Source organism: Diaphorina citri, unplaced genomic scaffold (genome assembly GCF_000475195.1).
Source record: "Diaphorina citri unplaced genomic scaffold, Diaci psyllid genome assembly version 1.1 scaffold1102, whole genome shotgun sequence".
Lineage (NCBI taxonomy): Eukaryota > Metazoa > Arthropoda > Insecta > Hemiptera > Psyllidae > Diaphorina > Diaphorina citri.
In genome coordinates this window covers 1-21,805 of record NW_007378531.1, presented here as the reverse complement: position 1 = coordinate 21,805, position 21,805 = coordinate 1, and the positions used below count along the sequence as shown (strand labels likewise).

Below are 21,805 nucleotides of genomic sequence, written 5' to 3'. Positions count from 1 at the left end.
ACGTTGTCTCGGGAATTTTTTCAAGTTCTCAATATTGTTTCTTCCTACTTATTCAAACTGTTGTCTCTCATGAAAATATGAAACATGTAGTGGCTATTGTCCTGTATCTGCTAACACGAGTCGTATAAGGGTTAAGATAAAATTGTAAAACGCGATATTATGATTTGATATTATTTTATTGGAGAGATTCTAACTATATTTCTGTACGGGTTATCCGTTTGTCTCCACACAATTATGAGCATTATAAATTATAAATTTACTTTATTCAAATTGACCAGACCCCAGCCATAGCCAATGGAATTTGATAAACCTCTACTAACAAGTAGGTAACATTTCCAATCCCAGTTGAATATTTTAACAGATTACTTTTTACCTAATAGACACATTATTTTTGATTCTTTTTCGAGTTTAGTTGACCATTAATAATGCCTATTTTACATCTTAGTACACATTTTAACGTTACCCAAACTAAATTTCAAACATTTTTAACATTAAAAAATCTATAGTCTGCACTCAACTATAGTGAAGTTTATGATGTTTTACAAGGTACAGGATCTTGCAAAAGTCACTCTGACAGAACATAATGTAAGTATTCTTTTGAAAATTGGAACACCTAGTAGTCTAATGTCTATAGCGTTCTAAAGATATTATGATCTAGTAATGTGACCTTGTTGTCATGCTTTTAACTTTTACAAGAGCATTTGTTTCGGAATAATTATCTGCAAATTACTGTCTTTCAAATTTTCAAACCCAAAATCCAGATCCCTACAGAGTAATGGAACTGGTTCTCATATCTTACGTACTGGACTTATTTTTAAGTACTGGACTTATTTTATCAATTACCTCCATGAACTTACCTCAGTCAAAATTTTGTAAGTATAGCTATTACTAGGTACTATTTGAAGGTGTGTCCACATATAGTCGACCGGCCGTCGATCGATGCCGACTGAACCATCCACACTGCCTCGACAACATAGATTTACCTCGTTGATCCACATCCATCGAAAACGAGAAGACCACAATGACGATTTTTGTGTGCTGTCGAATAAGCATATCATTTAAGTGTTGAGCATTAACAACAGCATTAATCTAAAAGCAAGGATCATTGACAAATGATATCTACAACATTGTTGACATGTTCTGCGTTTCTTAACTTGACAACACAGTACGACATAATAGGGCATCATATTTTGACATTTCTTGTTTTGTTAATTATTTTTTTATTAGGCTATTTCATAACTCTTTTAAATTTTGTGATTTCATTGTTCTACTTCAAAATTTGTGTTTGATTTCAAGAAGTTTTTTTCTCTTCAGGAGATTCACTGATAAAACTCCATTTCGTGTTAATATAGGCCGGGCGGCACTTGTTCGAACTTTTGACGTGCGCGCTCCTCCCGGCACGCTTGATATAGTAGGCCCAAAGGGACATGGAGTTTTCAAATAGTTCATAAGTCTCGTTACTCCAGCTCAAAGTCCAAATCAAGTCAACAAATTTCAACGAGATGTATTCATCAGAGAACGACATTTTTGTGACGAGCCTTCACGACAAGCAACACAATTATCGACATTTGATGTGGCAAGCCAATTAACCTCCCAATTCCCGTTACCACAAAACAAGATATAGGAAAACAAACTCTTGAAAACACCCTGTAAGGACATTGGAATACAATGGTCTTCCACAGCCAAGCAGTCTGGTACAGTTCAGATCACGTGGTTTATCCTTATACGACTACTGAGCGAAGTGACATTATTGATGCAATATGTTCTGCTGATGAGATACCAAGTACTAAGTTCAGAGTCCTCGGTAAAATCTCTGACGTGGTACATTGTTGTAGTCGGGATATGAATAGAACTTCTTCATGACCTGTCATGCTAGAAATAGTTATAGGTGAAAGAAGATATTTAATCAAATTGATGTACACATATAGGTGTCTATTCTTATATTCTTAATTATAACCTCCCCAATTCAAAGGCAAAATGAGTGCAAAATTCAACAAAAATGACATCGTTTAAAAGTAGGTAGCTATAAAATAGAGAAGCACAAAGACATAGCACAAATTTTGTACAATAACTATTTGTCCTCGGCCTTTTGAAAGGCAAAATTCTGCCTAAAAAGGTTCGGTCAGGCCATAGGAAGGCATTTAGCGAAATTCGTTCAAAATGTTGACAATAGAGACGAGACAAGAAAGATAAGCAAGGTAGAAAGCAGCGCAAAGGTCAATTTGTTTCCGACATTTTCCAAAAACGATTTCGAAATTTTCTCTGTGTCTTTTTGACTGATTTTCAGTACGGTTGGAAAAGCTAAAACAATACATGGGCAAATATTGCGAGTATAAATATTGAAGTTGGACCCGGCATGTGTACTTTAGAAGTCAGGTGACCCTTTGTCTATTCGTAGATGAAAGGGTTGTTTTGCATGCATATTCAAGCATTTGTTATGTATGCATTTTCATCTATTGGTGAGTGAGGGAGGGACAGAAAGGGAGTTGAGGATAAAGGAATCTGGGGCCTGGGGAAGTCATAGAGGGGTCACCTGAGGTAGGCAAGTAGAGCAGGGTTGTCTATTCGTAGATGAAAGGGTTGTTTTGCATGCATATTCAAGCATTTGTTATGTATGCATTTTCATCTATTGGTGAGTGAGGGAGAGAAAGGAAGGGAGTTGAGGATAAAGGAATCTGGGGCCTGGGGAAGTCATAGAGGGGTCACCTGAGGTAGGCAAGTAGAGCAGGATTGCTATATATTTACTCAACACAATACATAGACTATGTATTACATACCTAAGTATGTATTCTATGTACAATCTATACAACTTTTACATCCATACTTAACAACGATAGACTTTTATACCAGAGGACATATGGAAAGTGTAGGAGCGTGAAAGAATCCGCAAGTTTTTCCTTGATATTTTCCACTCAGAAACTTTTAGAAATTTTTAGAATCAAATCCTAATACCCAAATCGTATGTGGGCTCGTTTACCCGTACTGACACAATTCAGATAGAACTATTGCAGTACGCGATGGTCCAGGTGGTCACCCATCCGGATACCAACCACGCACAACGTTGTTTAACTTCAGGGATACATTGGGATTTAATTCATTGAACGCCCTATCACCGCTGGCTATGTCAGAGGAAAAATGAAAAAAAAAATGAAGAAACGAAAAAAATGAAACAATATTCTTCGAGTCTCATTCCCGCTCGATCTCAATGGGAAGAAATCAAAAGAACAATGCGCAATATTAAAACATAAACAATATAAATTAATATCAAATGACAACGTGGAAATATTATGTAAATAGGTAGCCATTAGTATTAGCAATAGAAACATTACAACTACAACAAACATTATCAACATTACAACAAACATTATGAACATTACAATAGACGTCATCTCCCACTGAGGACATAAAAATTACAAGTACCAGGTAGCTACAACTGCTACAAGTATGAAGAAGATATTGTTTTTATTATCTTCAGATCCTAATTCCCATATTAATGAATGTGGGTTTTTACCTTCAAAGAAAATTCGCCCCGGATACATGGCAATCCCTGAAATGCTTCTCGAAAACCAATCATCTAAATGACAAAGACTCCGGGAATGAGGAGGAATGGTCAAACACTTTTCATGTCAGTTTTCTAATGAGAACTCGAATAACCTTCAGCAAATGGAGAGAATTATCGAAAATGTGAAAGGTAATGATGCTGTCCATTGATGTTTTTTCTCGGAAAGGTCCTCTGCCCATTTTGGAAAATCTCGGGAATGCTTTCCAAGAGTTGAAGTAGCACTTCAAGAGTATTGCGGTTCGAAACCAGAAGAGGCTGAGATTTTCCTTTTAGGATTACTTTTCGACATGAGTTGGATATAGCGTTTCTCGCAAACGTGTGCTTTAAAGTACTTTATTTAGACTGTCAAAGCCGGACATGTCCGTTTACCTTTAGGATCCTCAGCATTGTAAAGAAAGGACCAATCAGTTGGTAACAAGAATGTTACTGATGTCAAAGATAGTGCCATGTTGGTTTTTAATCAAGAGTTTATCTTGTTTGATGATAATCTAAAATCCCTTCCAATTAGTCGTATATGAGTTGGTAATAATTGACGACAAGCTCAATACAAGGTATGATTACCCGTCACAGGTGGAGAAATAGTTCCTGTTGCATTGTTTGTCTCATTAGAGTAATTAACTTGGTGTTTGTGCGGATCTAATGATGGATTTTCAAGAAAGTGCCGACAGTAAGTCTACCACGGATGGAGTTCGGATTTGGTCATGCGTCGTTATGTCTAGTCCAGATAAATACCACGTGTGAGGTAAGTGCTTTGGAAGCTCATAGGAAACTGAAAACCAACCTCAGTGTAGTGGTTAACGCGGTGGACTTCGGATCTGGAGGTTGGCAGCTCGAACGTAAGACAAGCCATAGGTTGTGGTTATGTACCGGGTCGAGTTGAGACAGGACTATTTGAAACGGATATTGTTTCTACAGTTTGGCATGGGAGTGGTAACTGAAAAAACAAGGTTAGTTTACCAACCTTGCCTATCTCAACCCGGTATATAACCGCAACTATAAAATTTAGCATAGAGTTCTAAGTGCTGAGAGCCAGCCTAGTTAGCTTGGAAGGTAGCGCGTATATGCCTTGTAAGCGTTAGGTCGCAGGCTTGATTTCCGCCCGAGCCGGATTTCATCCTGAACGGATAAGGTTTGTACTCGCAACGGTTGGCTTTCTCCTATCCTGTCTTCCTTTGCTCTTCGCTCTCGGGACGATAATACCTTAGCAGTTACATTTCCCTCTGTCAAACATCTTAAAAAATCCAAGTGAGGAACGACATTTGTGACAAGCATCAATGCTTATCGAATGTCGCAAAGCAAAACTCTCTGCTGGATTTATCCAGGGGGGGGCGAGGCCCCCCTCCCGAGCACGAAGGGCGAGTATTTCTATACAACCTAGGAGTCAAAAGTTTCTCCCAAGTTGAAAAGCTATCATTACAACGATAGTGTAGGTCGTAAGCCGTTTCCCCTCGTGTTTTTGTGAGCCACCCTCGACAAGTCTCCAAGTTAACACCCTATTCACGCTGATACCTCTGACAAAAGAAATAAAGGAAAGGTACACAACTACACCCTTGTTTCCATCCATTCTTAGGAAAGATCCCAGGTGTGTTGTTTCGTACAAGGGTGTGCAATGTTCCGTCAGCGTCTATTTTTCTGATCAACTAAATTTACGATCGCCTCCGATGTCGTTTTGGAAATTTGTTTCCAAGTAATTTCATCATGTTTCTCGCCTTTGTCAGGACGGGTTGAACTTTCTGGTTCACCTGCTCTTGCCTCTTGTTAAGTGTCACGATTATTGTTGTTATGATGTATGGGGCCTCTGGTCGATGTCTTCGTTTCCATTATTGTCGCTATTTCATCAATTTTGTCTTCGTTTCTACTTGAGCATACTTCTCTTTATAGTGTGTCCTGTATCTTATTGTGTCTTGTGTCTACCTCTTGACTAGTTTTCTCCAGACAAACTTGAAATATGTCTTTCAGATGGCCCTATTGTAGTGTCAACCCATTTTGGAAAACAGTCATTAGTGCTGTTAATCTCCGTAAAGAGTGTAAACATTCAACATTCAACAGTCAAGATTCTCATCATACACGTTCACAACATCTACTCGACATTCCACTCCATCGCACTGATTTCATGGGTAAGAGCTTCACCGTGAATGCTGCACGATTGTGGAATCAGCTTCCGACCGAGTTGAGAGTTCTTCAGAGCCGGCTACCATTCAAGCTACTGGCAAAAGAATATATGCTTGCCCTGGATAATTGAATAATTGTTTAAAATTCTTTACTTCCCCCTTCTTCTTCTTCTTTTTCTTCTTCTTTTTCTTCTTCTTCTCTTTCTTTCCTCTCTACTATTCCCCTTTTCTTTTCCCTACTCTTCCCGGACCCTCCCTCCTCTCTTTTTCAATATATTCCTCTTTATTCCTTCCCCTTTTTCCATTTCCCCCTGTTTTCCCCTTTCTGTACATCAAGGGTGGGGTGGTAGAGAATGCCATAGGCATTAACCCCACCCTTGATCAAACTTTATTTTCTTTTTAATTATATCTATGTACAATATGTTACCATCATTATGTAAATAAAGTTTGATTTAATTGTTTAATAATAATAATAATAATAATAAGTTCAGACATTTCAGGGCTGATTGTAGGGACTTCTAGTGAATATGAGGAGGTAAGTCAGGCACTTGGTAGCTTGGTACCGCATATTGGAAATACATTACAACATTTGAGCAAATAAATCACAGTCACATGTCCAAGGAATGTTAGTGAAAGAATGTCAGAGGATCGTTTGAGTGCTAAAAAAGTGAAGGCATTAGGCTATTTGAGTGAATAAGAATAGGAGAAAGACACTTGTTGAGTGATTAGATGAATTTATTTGGGACAAAGTAAACCAAAGGAAGAAAGTTGCAATGACATTTGCTTACTCCTTTTTTATGAAAACACGACCTTTTTGTCCCGTGATTTCAAAAGGTCATGAGGTCATCCCCAAGGAACAACTCTTCTGCCGAATTTCCTGAATCCAGTCCTGAAAGTAATGAACATCCTGGACGCTCGGAAAAGTTTTTATTGATGCCCATTCATCATCCCTCGTTTATATACTCATGGATGGAAGTTCAATTTTCAATTTAAATATTTTATTTTCTTCTAATATCAAATCTGCATATAGGGTTGCTTTGCCGTGAAGCTCACAGGTTTGGTGGACGATTTGTAGTGAGCTTCCTGGTGTGCAGGTTTGGTGTAATTTCTGAGGTGGTCTTTCTATCTATATTCTCTGTTATTGGTGCATATCTATGTCAAAAATTGCTGTTCAGCAAGGCTATCTTAACATTGTTGGTTGCTAATTTACATGACTTGTTGAATGTTTTCCCGTGCCACGCCCTTAGGTCCTCAGCCAGGAGATCCTTCTTCGTCCTGTGGTCCTCTGCTTTGTCATGAATTTTGACTTTGGTTATTGATTGAAGGAGAACATTTGCCCATGAATCGTGATTGTGATATATCCGAGGTACTTTAGCTTGTAAAATTTGATAGTCCAGGATCTCTTTCTTTTCCCGTTGTTTTAATTGAAGATGTGGACTTTTCATGTTAAAAGGTCACACCAAAATTACAAAGTTTGTACCTACATATGTACATTGTACATACTTACTTCTTCATCTTCTTACACAAAAATTGTGAGAGGGGTGAGGATACCAATGTTACAAAAAAAAATACGGCCTAAAACAAAACACAACCGGGTTGTATAAATTTGATATTTTTGGCCAATTCATTTAAAACAAAAAGGTCTTTACCCCTTTGTGTCTGCTAGAAAAATAAATGTCTCTTCTTCTTCTTCTTCTTCTTCTTCGTCTTCTTAGGAAAAAGTAGGAGAGAGAGAGATCCCAAGGACTTTCATCACGGTAAGCTCTTCAGGAAATCTGTGTTCCTTTTCGTTGATTAACCCGCTGCCCTGAGCCAGCCCCACCACAGAGGATCGTTTGAGTGCTAAAAAAGTGAAGGCATTAGGCTATTTGAGTGAATAAGAATAGAAGAAAGACACTAGTTGAGTGATTAGATGAATTTATTTGGGACAAAGTAAACCAAAGGAAGAAAGTTTCAATGACATTTGCTTGCTCCTTTTTTATGAAAACAAGACCTTTTTGTCCCGTGATTTCAAAAGGTCATGAGGTCATCCCTAGGGAACAACTCTTCTGCCGAATTTCCTGAATCCCGTCCTGGAAGTAATGAACATCCTGGACGCTCGGAAAAGTTTTTATTGATGCCCATTCATCATCCCTCCTTACGACTTACAAGTTTTCCAATAAGTATATTTTTTTCCTTTCGCTTTTGAATTTTTTATTTCTTGTTACGCTCGGATATTTTTCGCTCTAATATGAGGGAGCGAACATGCCTCTGATAACTTCTGAAGGATCTCAGGATCTTACGGTTCTATCTTCTATCGTTGAACCAGGACAAATTGGGGACCAAAATTACTCGAGTTTTAACAACAGTAAAAAGACTGAGTAGAAGGTAATTCGCACTAGGAGTAGGTAACTATTAATTGAGGTTAACTTCTGCGAGCCGTTTTCTACCACTTGACCTTAAATGTGGTCAAATTCCCAAATAAATGGTTAAATTCCTTGCTACGACAGGGGATTGAACCTGGCTTATTTTTTCTTTAAATTCATCACTACGTATGGACGTAAAATGAAAATCGGAAATAATTATTTCTTTCATTGCAAAAAAAAGGAAAATAACTTTACAACTCTCCTCCTCCTCTTTCTCCTCCTCCTCTCCCTCCTTCTCCTCCCCCTCCTGATGTCAAAGTTCAATTGTTTGGATCAAAAGGGGGGGGGGAGTAAAAATTGAAAGCTCTACAACAAGTACAACAACAAAAGATTAAAATATTGTACAATATGAACTTAGACTTGGTGATTAAAGTTTTAAATAATGTATATTATTTTGAGGAGAGAGAAAAAAAGCATCTTTTTATTTCGGAATGCGTTAATTTTTTACCCTTTTTATTTTTTGCTTTTTTTAGCCTCTTTAGTAAAAATAGGAGAAAGAAGAATAGGGGTATGGCAAGAGAGAGTGTGAGAGAGAGAGAGGAGAGACAGAGTGTGTGAGAAAGAGAGAGCGAAGCTATGAAATCGGATTGTTTTAATCCAGCGAGAGAGAGAGAAAGTGAAAGAGAGAGGAAAAAACTTGAGGGAGGGTCAAAATGTGAGAGAGGAGGGGAGGGAGAAGGCGAGAGGGAAAAATAAAGAGGGAGGGAGGGAGAGAAAGACAAACAGTCAAAGAGAGAGAGAGAGAGAGATAAAGAGAGAATGGGAATGTGAGTGTATGAAGAAGTTAAAGAGAGAGAGAGAGAGAGAGCTTGAGAAAGGGAAAGAGAGAATGGGGAAGAAGTTAAAGAGAGAGAGAGAGAGAGCTTGAGAAAGGGAAAGAGAGAATGGGAATGTGAGTATGAAGAAGTTAAATTGGGCGAATGATAGGGGAAATATAGGAATAATACGGAGGGGGGGGGGAGGAAGAAGGAGGAGAAGGGGGCAATTATTATTTTGATTGACATTGCTATATATTTACTCAACACAATACATAGACTATGTATTACATACCTAAGTATGTATTCTATGTACAATCTATACAACTTTTACATCCATACTTAACAACGATAGACTTTTATACCAGAGGACATATGGAAAGTGTAGGAGCGTGAAAGAATCCGCAAGTTTTTCCTTGATATTTTCCACTCAGAAACTTTTAGAAATTTTTAGAATCAAATCCTAATACCCAAATCGTATGTGGGCTCGTTTACCCGTACTGACACAATTCAGATAGAACTATTGCAGTACGCGATGGTCCAGGTGGTCACCCATCCGGATACCAACCACGCACAACGTTGTTTAACTTCAGGGATACATTGGGATTTAATTCATTGAACGCCCTATCACCGCTGGCTATGTCAGAGGAAAAATGAAAAAAAAAATGAAGAAACGAAAAAAATGAAACAATATTCTTCGAGTCTCATTCCCGCTCGATCTCAATGGGAAGAAATCAAAAGAACAATGCGCAATATTAAAACATAAACAATATAAATATCAAATGACAACGTGGAAATATTATGTAAATAGGTAGCCATTAGTATTAGCAATAGAAACATTACAACTACAACAAACATTATCAACATTACAACAAACATTATGAACATTACAATAGACGTCATCTCCCACTGAGGACATAAAAATTACAAGTACCAGGTAGCTACAACTGCTACAAGTATGAAGAAGATATTGTTTTCATTTATTTATTATTTACTTTTTTTTATATAACATAGTGCGTTTGTAATATCATGGATATTCAGTTATATTACATGTAAAATAAGATAAATATGCCTCTACAATATGTGACTATACTAATAGGTACCTATGAGTATGTACCAGCTCATGAGAACATCCTATAAAAGATTATTAGCTAGGCTGTTATAGAGAGTAGGCCATCTGTATTGCACAAATTTACCTGAATGGACTAAGTAGAACTAGATTTATATTACATGTAAAATAAGATAAATATGCCTCTACAATATGTGACTATACTAATAGGTACCTATGAGTATGTACCAGCTCATGAGATCCTATAAAAAATTATTAGCTAGGCTGTTATAGAGAGTAGGCCATCTGTATTTGCACAAATATACCTGAATGGACTAAGTAGAACTAGAAGTTAGATTGTGAAAATCGGACAAATAGGTATACTAAATAGGTTCGATTCCAAATGGTTCATTTATGGGTATTGCTTATGGATATTCCAATGATGAGGTTACTTTGTCGATAGTGGTGACTGGTGGATGTGCCAGAACTACAGCAATATAGTGGTGGATGAGCCAGAACTACAGCAATGTAAATTTTGTTCTTATAATGATGTTTAGGACTTATTCGTACTGTTTATATCCCAATAAGAATGCAGAAATTTGGTCACATCCACTAACATTGGTGGATGTGTAAGTAGGTACCTAACTTTCATTAACAAAAACCTGATAACAGATTTAGTACGGTGGCCCCAATAAGACTCCTTTCGGGTGAAACCCATGTATAACGGATAGAAAATCAATGAAGAAAATTGGTCAAAAATCAAAACGCCAAAAATGATGGTTAATAGGAAACTACTTGAGGAAATCAAAGTATTGTTTAAGTGTAAGATAATATTAGCTACCTACCTACCCTGTTGTTCTTGAAGTAGTCAACCTGAAGCAAAGACGGTGGATGTGTAAGTAGGTACCTAACTTTCATTAACAAAAACCTGATAACAGATTTAGTACGGTGGCCCCAATAAGACTCCTTTCGGGCGAAGCCCATGTATAATGGATAGAAAATCAATGAAGAAAATTGGTCAAAAATCAAAACGCCAAAAATGATGGTTTAATAGGAAACTACTTGAGAAAATCAAAGTATTGTTTGTTTAAGTGTAAGATAATATTAGCTACCCTGTTGTTCTTGAAGTAGTCAACCTGAAGCAAAGAGTTGAAATGTCTCGAGATGTTACCATGTATTCTTCTTAGCTAGGCATAACTCATAAAGTTTCGTTTGTTTTCTTAGACCTTGTTTCTTTATTTATACGTTTTTTATATATAATATTGTGATTATTGTGTCTTCTTTTGATATTTCACCGGTTTTTATTCATCTTTTGTTTTATCGGTCTATATTTTTATGTTGCTCACTGTTTTGCATAACATCTTTGAGATTGTGATCAAAATGTTCGTTTTCATCTTCGGCTTTGTGAAACATCATGGGGTTCTTGGAAAACTTAATAAGTTTGTTGTTGACTGGGGTACTGGGGTATGGATTGTGTTTTCTATTGGTTATTGGTGCACAATTGGAACTACTGAGGAAGGTAATTGGATATTGGGTGTCCTTGAACTAAAAAGCTAAAAATTTCGAACTCTAAAAAGTTGTAGAAAGTGACTAGATTTTATTAATTCATACCATTGCCAAAGAATCTTCAAATGCTTGAAATGCTATAGATATGCATCCAAACCGCTACAGCCAATTATGGCTGATTTGCCTACCGCTCGTGTCGCAAAGGAGCGTCCTTTCCTCAGTGTTGGAGTGGATTTCGGCGGTCCGTTTCTCATCAAGGAAAGTTCCCGCCGCAACGCACGCTCACAAAAGGCATACTTATGCCTGTTTATCTGCTTCACCACAAAGGCCATTCATTTGGAGCTAGTTTCGGATCTATCCTCTGCCGCATTCCTCGCCGCACTCGACCGTTTCATTGGACGTCGTGGTCTACCTCGTTGCATCTACAGCGACAACGGCACGAATTTCACCGCTAGTGCTCGAGAATTATCTGAAGTTTATACTTTACTTCAAGAGAATTGCACAGAGATATCTGATACCTTAGCTCAACGTCAAGTCAAATGGATCTTCAATCCACCTGCAGCGTCCAACTTCGATCCTGCCCTTCCCTAGAATCTCGTTTCCCTTTATAACTTCTGATATTACTCATTTATTAGCATCACCCATTCAGTTAATTTATAAAGCTGACCTTTCGACACCTAGGTACATCTAATAGTAGGTCTATCTTATCAAACCCGTCTTCATAATGAAAACAGTTTCCTTAATTTCCCCCTTCTCCTCGAATTTCCCCTTCATTATTTTCATCTCCCATTTCCTCAGCTCAAGTCAATTTCCTTTTCCTCTTCAGTTATCATATTGGTGTCAGTTTTAATTACTTGCCTCGAGTCCACGTCTATCCAAATGACAATTAGTGATTTTCTTATCTTTCCCAAGATGTGCCACAGGTATAATGGGCTTCAATATTTGATCATCTTCATTATCTTCTACATATCTCGAATGATTTGAGACTCTAATACCGTTTCCTTGTGCTTGTCCTGATTTTCGACTGCTTTCAATATCCCTGTGTACCTACGCTTCAACTGTGTTATTGCTGTTCAAGTTTACCTTGACAGTACATGTTACCAAATTAGTGCTAAATACTGTAGGTAGGTGTATACTACAGACAGTAAGTTGTGAAGGAGTATACCTGCGACTTGTAGGTACAATGGTAAAAACAATTAATTCAAAAAATTCAGTTCATCACTTCCTCTTCAGTTATCATATTGGTGTCAGTTTTAATTACTTGCCTCGAGTCCACGTCTATCCAAATGACAATTAGTGATTTTCTTATCTCTCCCAAGACGTGCCACAGGAATAATGGGTTTCAATATTTGATCATCTTCATTATCTTCTACATATCTCGAATGATTTGAGACTCAAATCCCGTTTCCTTGTGCTTGTCCTGATTTTCGACTGCTGTCAATATCCCTGTGTACCTACGCTTCAACTGTGTTATTGCTGTTCAAGTTTACCTTGACAGTACATGTTACCAAATTAGTGCCAAATATTGTAGGTACATAGGTGTATACTACAGACAGTAAGTTGTGAAGGAGTATACCTGCGACTTGTAGGTACAATGGTACAAACAATTCAAAAAATTCAGTTCATCACAGGAGCGAAGAGGACACAAAGTCGAATGGTCTGGAACGAAAGAGGTCATTCGGGGACAACCATCATAAAAACAAGGTCCAAACAAACATAGTTTTTTTAGGAAAACAAAAGGTCTTCGAATTTTACTTCCGAACAATGAATCAAACCTTCAAGGCTGAAATTTCAAATGCCATACAAATGGGTGTGTAAGAATCAAAATGCCAGGATCGGAATGAGGATGTTAAGTCCATTTGGCATCAGGTAAGATTTGCCCCGTGCACTGAAGGAATAAACTCGACTTTTTTCTCGGAAAAGAGGCCACCGTAGTGCTCAAAACCTTATTTCAGCTGATGGTCAAGAAGAAACTAATCTAACAAACTAGTCTAACTACTGTAGGCTCGTTCTACTATAAAGAAGGCTCGTTCTTCTTCAACCTAAAATCGACCCTGTGGGTTGGAAGACATGAATAAACAAAACATAATAAAAATAGAGCAATAAACGAAAATATCAAATATTTATAAGAAAAAGAAATCAAAATTTAATTTCTAAGAAATTCATTTTTCGTGTACAAAGACCGAAAGGAGGCTTTTGACTTTGGTCGAAGAGTAAACACGTCCCAATGATAAATAGGTACCTCAAAGTCCTCAATCAATGTCTAATCAGAATATGGAAAGAGACAATGAAACTTTTGGAAGAAGTTTTCACCATATCTCAAGCTCCAGCAGGATATCTTGTGGGTTACCTCCAGGTACCAATCGTTCACCATCATTGTCAGAGCAAACAAATTTGATTGCTGGCCTTCTGGCAGCTACAAGAAAGCAAGAAACGAACTCAACTAGTGAATTACATAGGTAAGTACCTCGCAAGCATGACTCACGTGGTCTAGACCCACCTTTAGACTATTTAATAGCCCCCAAATAGTTCTAGCCCAACGAGCGGACCAAAATGTCTTCCAAATGGCCAAATTCCTGGAGGAACAATACAAACTACACGTGCATGGTTATTAAATTACGTATAATAGCTTTTCAAAAGAACACCTTTTTCCACCGACACAAGCCACCCAGCCTTTATAATGAACCGTGACTACATTAGTAATCAAAGGTGACACCTCTTGTCTTGATGAAGTCACTTCACCGACACAAGCCACCCAGCCTTTATAATGAACCGTGACTACATTAGTAATCAAAGGTGACACCTCTTGTCTTGATGAAGTCACTTCACCTGCCCTTCAGAAAGAGAAAAATCGGGGTTGTAAATCAGGTTTATATTTTCTACATCGCTGTACCGTTTCCTCGGTGTCTTGAACTCTTGAGGACCAACTGATGGTCCAACAAAATTGAAGACGTCAAATGCCAGAGAAAAAGAATTGGAAGCCCAAGATACTAAAACCGAACAGTGAGGACGAAAAAAGGCAAAACAGAAGAGGTGAAGATATTGTTTCTTCTACTACGTTTCCTCCTCCTCTCTTCTTCTCCTTCTCCTCCTTCTCCTTCTCCTCCTTCTTCTTCTCCTTCTTCTTCTTCCTTCCACTTCCTCTTTTATCCAGTCTACTAGTAATATTCTTTGAAACACTAAGATGGAAAATAAAAACAATAAAAAAGAAAAATTAATAAATTAATAACAATAAAAACGAAAAAATACATAAAAAAATGCATATTGCACCTGAGTTCTGTTTAAAAATGATTATAATTTTTCCCCACTCGGCAATATGATTGGTCCACAGAAGATACGCCTTTAATTTTCACTCCCCCTTATTCTCCGAAACGAGTTCAGTCCTGTATCTCTTCTCGACAGGAAAACATCGAGGACGTATCTTGCGAAACGATGGTTTTTCAATTGTTTTCTATTGTTTATCTAAAATAAATAAATAAAACCATACTTTTCTAAATTATTTTTAATTTGACAATTTAATTTTTTAAATAATATTTTAGTGTCGTTCATATTGTTTTCTAATCGAAGTAATTTATTGTGTGTTTTTCCAATACTGGATAACGTATCGCAGTACAAATAGTTTGAAATTTAATTTGTCAACATTTTTTTTTAATCATAATTTAAAATTTAATTTTCCAATTAAACAATAAACAATGCGTTTCAAATTTGAACATGTGAATTCAAGGATTTGATTTTCGACCGAGATAAACTAAAGTGATTTTTTTCGTAGGTTAATTAAACATTGGTTTTATGATATTGGAAAGTTAATAAAAAGATTTCAAGCTGAAGGCACTGAAAGTTCGGTATTTTGAAAATATGTCCAGGAGGAAACAAAGTCGGCCGATAAGAGTATTGGAAGACGAGGAGCTGGAAAATCAAGCTCCTCGCCCTGCAGGGGAGACGGCTGACACCAAGGATAACACCTCACTTCCTCCGAATACAGGTAAGCTTTATCATAACTTTAAATATGACTTTTAATTATTTTGCACTATTCCAGTCCTAGTAGGTCCCCATAAACATGTGTCGCCCACCTATAACCTATGGTGGCCACTGATAACGCAATCGAAGGCTTTTCTAAAGTCAGTGAATATGAGAAAATACCTATGCGAAGGATTAGTGAAGGAAAATTTTTCTTTTGGAATTTAATGTGGACCGAATCATTTGGCAATTTGATATGTTGGTTCTTTCTCACCTATATCAATCTAATTGATGGTGAATTTGGGCGATCGTCAAACCTTGGAAAGGTATTATCTACCTATCTACTTACATATTATCATAGATGAAAACACGTGTACTTTTTTCAATTGTTTCAATTTATTGTCTAACTTGAACGATTCATAGGTATGGGTGATTGGTGACTTCCTTCTTTTGGTCAACTATGGGTAAACTCTTTACATTTACACTGATATGTTATATGGATTTATGGTTCTGTTTATGTCTTCATATTTCAACCTCATTTTATCAAAATATCCTGAGTGTTAATTTCTCAAGGTTAAAGTAATAGTAGTTGAAATTCACAATTTATTTACATACCCACCATAATAATCACAGCAACTTAATTGCTATTCAGATTGAAGAAAGTTCAAGTTCTATAATGTAATTATGAGTCGGCCGATAAGAGTATTGGAAGACGAGGAGCTGGAAAATCAAGCTCCTCGCCCTGCAGGGGAGACGGCTGACACCAAGGATAACACCTCACTTCCTCCGAATACAGGTAAGCTTTATCATAACTTTAAATATGACTTTTAATTATTTTGCACTATTCCAGTCCTAGTAGGTCCCCATAAACATGTGTCGCCCACCTATAACCTATGAGTCGGCCGATAAGAGTATTGGAAGACGAGGAGCTGGAAAATCAAGCTCCTCGCCCTGCAGGGGAGACGGCTGACACCAAGGATAACAACTCACTTCCTCCGAATACAGGTAAGCTTTATCATAACTTTAAATATGACTTTTAATTAGTTTGCACTATTCCAGTCCTAGTAGGTCCCCATAAACATGTATCGCCCACCTATAACCTATAGTGGCCACTGATAACGCAATCGAAGGCTTTTCTAAAGTCAGTGAATATGAGAAAATACCTATGCGAAGGATTAGTGAAGGAAAATTTTTCACAATGCGTTTCAAATTTGAACATGTGAATTCAAGGATTTGATTTTCGACCGAGATAAACTAAAGTGATTTTTTTCGTAGGTTAATTACTTAAACATTGGTTTTATGATATTGGAAAGTTAATAAAAAGATTTCAAGCTGAAGGCACTGAAAGTTCGGTATTTTGAAAATATGTCCAGGAGGAAACAAAGTCGGCCGATAAGAGTATTGGAAGACGAGGAGCTGGAAAATCAAGCTCCTCGCCCTGCAGGGGAGACGGCTGACACCAAGGATAACAACTCACTTCCTCCGAATACAGGTAAGCTTTATCATAACTTTAAATATGACTTTTAATTAGTTTGCACTATTCCAGTCCTAGTAGGTCCCCATAAACATGTATCGCCCACCTATAACCTATAGTGGCCACTGATAACGCAATCGAAGGCTTTTCTAAAGTCAGTGAATATGAGAAAATACCTATGCGAAGGATTAGTGAAGGAAAATTTTTCTTTTGGAATTTAATGTGGACCGAATCATTTGGCAATTTGATATGTTGGTTCTTTCTCACCTATATCAATCTAATTGATTGTGAATTTGGTCGATCGTCAAACCTTGGAAAGGTATTAGCTACCTATCTACTTACATATCATAGATGAAAACACGTGTGCTTTTTTCAATTGTTTCAATTTATTGTCTAACTTGAACGATTCATAGGTATGGGTGATTGGTGACTTACTTCTTTTCTTTTGGTCAACTATGGGTTAACTCTTTACACTGATATGTTATATGGATTTATGGTTCTGTTTATGTCTTCATATTTCAACCTCATTTTATCAAAATATCCTGAGTGTTTATTTCTCAAGGTTAAAGTAATAGTAGTTGAAATTCACAATTTATTTACATACCTACCATAATAATCACAGCAACTTAATTGCTATTCAGATTGAAGAAAGTTCAAGTTCTATAATGTAATTATATACCTAGGTAGGTAAAGTAGATAGGTGATTTAGTTAATAATCATTTTGTTAATGCATATTCCTAAACACTCTGAATATCTGCATAGAATTCAACACTTGGTTACAACCTAAACAAACAGAAACACAGTAAACAGACCCATGAACCATTCAAACATCAAAAAGTCATTGCAGGTGTACAAAGTAAAACATGAGCTCTAGTGTTAATATTAGTAGAATAAAATTTGTATTAGTCAATTTTTTCTTGTAATTTATTGTTTTTTTACAAACGTTCCTTTTTTGATAAGTTCCGTTGATACTTTCACTACTAGTGTAGGTTTTATATAGTAAGTATAGCCAAATTTATTTTTAGGTAAATAGGATAAGAAGTATTGTGCTTTTATAACATCCTTAATTGACTTATTTCCTAAACTTCGGTCCTTTCAATTCTCTTTTTCATCTGAAGATTGTTTAGAGCGAAATTAATTACTGTTTGATTTTGAGCTCAAAATGTTACATTAGATAAAACTAACATGTTGGCAATGTTAACTTTTCCCCTAATAGCTGGTTTACTGGACAATAATCCAGCTTTTTGTCTCCTTGATAACAAAATGGCTCTTTCTTTGCCAATCGATTTTGGTTTTTACGATAACATTCATTCCTATAAACATTTTGGGAAAGAACTGAAAGGATTGCGTTTAAAATAAATTGTTATTAATAAGATCCATGCTGCAGGGTAATAAGATCAACAGGAAACATCGGTATCGATTGTTATCCTACATTGTACTATCTTGATCCAACTCAATACCAAAATTATTAATACAAATATTATTTTAACGGACCTATACCTCATTTGTTGTTGTTTTTGAGTGCATGCTATTTTTCACTTTTCTTTGTTTTCCCTCATTTTAGTAACGTCTAGGAGTGTGTCTAGGTTAGACAAAAAGCGGTTAATTGTAAGGCATTTTAGAGTGGAAACAATAATACATTTAATTCTGTCTGACAACAGCGTAACGTTTGCTTTTTGAAATCCTTCACTGTTCATCTCGCTCAAAGCAAAGATGTGCTCCACAAGTACCAATAGAACTAAAATAACTCAACCTCTCTCTGATCCACAGTTATTTAAGTAAAACTAATCCTCACGGAAGACATTTTGAAACAAAATTTGAATTGAAAATTAAACTTCGTCAATTTCAAGAAATTTGGCATACTGCCAGAGGCATAATCTGATGAGTTCTTTAATCGAAGAAATGGGCTCTTTGACCTAGGCTATTAACATTAGAAGTATAATTTCACCAAACTACCTTAGAACAAAAGGTCAATATGAAAAAATTTAGAAATCAAAGTTTTGAACTGTTTTGGAAAGAACTCAGTCCACAGATTGAAGATGAAACCAAACTAAAGAAATAGGCTCTTTGACCTAGGCTATTAACATTAGAAGTATAATTTCACCAAACTACCTTAGAACAAAAGGTCAATATGAAAAAATCTAGAAATCAAAGTTTTGAACTGTTTTGGAAAGAACTCAGTCCACAGATTGAAGATGAAACCAAACTGTCAAGATGGAATAAATAGCGATGATACAAACCCAATGCCATTATCCTTTCAGAACCCATGATTCCAAGATTTTCAACTCCATAGTCTATTATGCAAATTTGCAAATATCGAAGTTGTGAGCCGCCTATCTGAAGCTATTCTGCAAAAAAGAAGTAACTTGAAAACAATAAATGAACAAACAGTAGCCATTATCCTTTCAGAACCCATGATTCCAAGATTTTCAACTCCATAGTCTATTATGCAAATTTGCAAATATCGAAGTTGTGAGCCGCCAATCTGAAGCTATTCTGCAAAAAAAGAAGTAACTTGAAAACAATAAATGAACAAACAGTAGGCAATACATTACATGGATAATTACAATAGGTTTTGCGTAAATTATGAATGTCATGTTGAAGATGAAATTTCCGATTTATTTTTTGGCAAACAGTAGTCAACTTCAACACTTTAGTTTCAAGTCTGTTCTGGTAAGAGTCAAATGTGATTTATGTCAACTGATACAAAATGAACATACATACCTTATGAACAAGAAACAAAACTGATAGTTCAACAAAAAACATGAAAAATTCATTCGAGAGCGATATTTTTGTTCTCAGTTTTTCATTTTCATATTTTGATAAAATGGAAACGATTTTAGGAGTTGGGTTTAAAATAAATGATGAACTATTATGAGATAACAATAAGGATTTGTCTATCTCCGCCCATCCTTTTTTATAACTCGTTCAACAACAACTATTGTCATTCACACATTATTTGAAATGAAAGTCAAAACAAGGAATCCGACATAACGCACAACGAAACCTCCTCCAGAATATTGGAAAACATCAGGGTCCAGAGACATCATCAAGCAGGGAGGTCACATTAGAATAATAACAATTATGTGAATTATGATTGAAAAAGTAGCAACTAAAAGAGGTAGAGCACCCATCCTCTGCAGACGGAAAAAAATTATATACAAACAAGAAGGAGTCAACTCAACTCCCCAGGAGGGCTAGGAGCTTCTCAATCTATTGGCACGCGTTATCTCTACAGGGGAGCCAATATTTCTGAAAAAAGGTAGCCGGGCAGGGCAGCCCCCTTGTTCCAGTAATTACATACCAATATCCCAAAGGTAGAGAATATCCTGTAGATCGTGACCAGAAGAAAAATATTGGTTTTATCCTCAAAATATCCTTCTTGGTAAGACTTGGTATGACCTTTGATCTGAAAGAAATTGCTTCTGGTTTTCAAATAGTTTGTTGCCAGTCTTTGGTTTGAACTTTGGAATTCCAACATTTCTTAACGAAGTCAGTTTATAAATCACATTGTGTTGGACTTTGAAAATATTGGCTTTCGCTTCAAGAGTATAAAGGTGTAACTTTGTGTTCAATTTGTGATCTTCTCGAGCAAATCGTCCTGGGATTTGATTTCTAGTGTTGTCGAGATAAAGCATTCTAACTTGACGAAATCACGCTCTACACGCCATCGTGACATTAATCAATTTAAATGATAGCAACATTTTAATTAATGTCTAAGTATGAAGGAAACCAGTAGGTACCTATACAGTAGTAGAATGATATTACACCACGTCTAATGGGTGATGGTGACCTTTTCTGCGAAATCACGCTCTACACGCCATCGTGACATTAATCAATTTAAATGATAGCAACATTTTAATTAATGTCTAAGTATGAAGGAAACCAGTACCTATAGGTACAGTAGTAGAATGATATTACACCACGTCTAATGGGTGATGGTGACCTTTTCTGCATTTCAATTAAAATAAAAATATCATTCGTAATGAGAGACTCGAGCAATGTCAAATACTATCAACGAGATCTTAAATATTATAATCGAAGAAAAAAAATATCAGTCTGATGTCAGTTAAATGAAGGAATGATATGCATGCAATACCTATAGCTGAGGAATACCTCATAGCTCAAGCTCAATCAATAAAATAATGACAATAATGTTAATTACACAGATGCTATTGACCTAATTGAAAGGCACAAAGTTTTTATCTAATTTTTCCTCAGATAACACTTCATGTTGTAAAATCTGTCAAACTCTCAAGAGAGTTTTTGAAGGATCAACATTTTAGTTTTGGTACATGGAAATGCTTAAATACCTTAATCTAATAAGTTCAAATGAGGATCAGGAAGTCTCCAGTGACAGTGTTTTCAAGAAAAGATCAAAGATTTTCCAGGTTTCCTACAGTGACCTGTTGACCGTATTAGAAAGGAATATTATAGACTCGGTTGGATAAAACTCTCATTTGCACATTTCCTCGGTCCTTGATCTTGGCAAAGCTCCTTGCATTCACCTCGACGAACATCATTAAAGCAGCATTCGTATTGACATCAACTAAAACGCCCTGTACCTTGATTCCATTAATCAACAATAAATTAATATCGGGAGTCTGATAGCTTCTCTCATCCTGATTGATTTCATACTTGTTGATCAGAATGGAAAAAATATAGATCGGTATAAAATAATCAAGGTCGCCTAATCATAATTGAATATCCTATTTATAGCGTGGCTTTGATTTTCATTTTCAATCAACCTGATAATGGTGTTGGGTTGGGAGTTCGGTAGTCACTGGAATACTGGATAGGTGAGAGGTATTGAATTAGTCACCTGTGTTCAGAGAACTCCAAAATTAATGTGTTGAAAATTTGTTTTTCCATCTACAACAGGGTTGAAAACGTTTAGATGGCATTGTTGTTTCAATCAATGAACATGTTGCTTAAATTTAGAGGAATTCAAAGTCCTCCTACAAAGTGACCATGTCCTAAAAGCAAT

At 36.5% G+C, this 21,805-nt stretch overlaps 1 protein-coding gene across 1 annotated transcript; it reads left to right on the top strand.

Annotated features, from left to right (window-relative positions):
- Nucleotides 1–11,558: 11,558 nt before the first annotated feature.
- LOC103514219 lies at nucleotides 11,559–11,978 on the top strand. Its single transcript, XM_008479086.1, has one exon. It carries the CDS (start codon nucleotides 11,559–11,561, stop codon nucleotides 11,976–11,978), a length of 420 nt encoding a protein of 139 aa, XP_008477308.1.
- The last annotated feature ends 9,827 nt before the right edge of the window (nucleotides 11,979–21,805 follow it).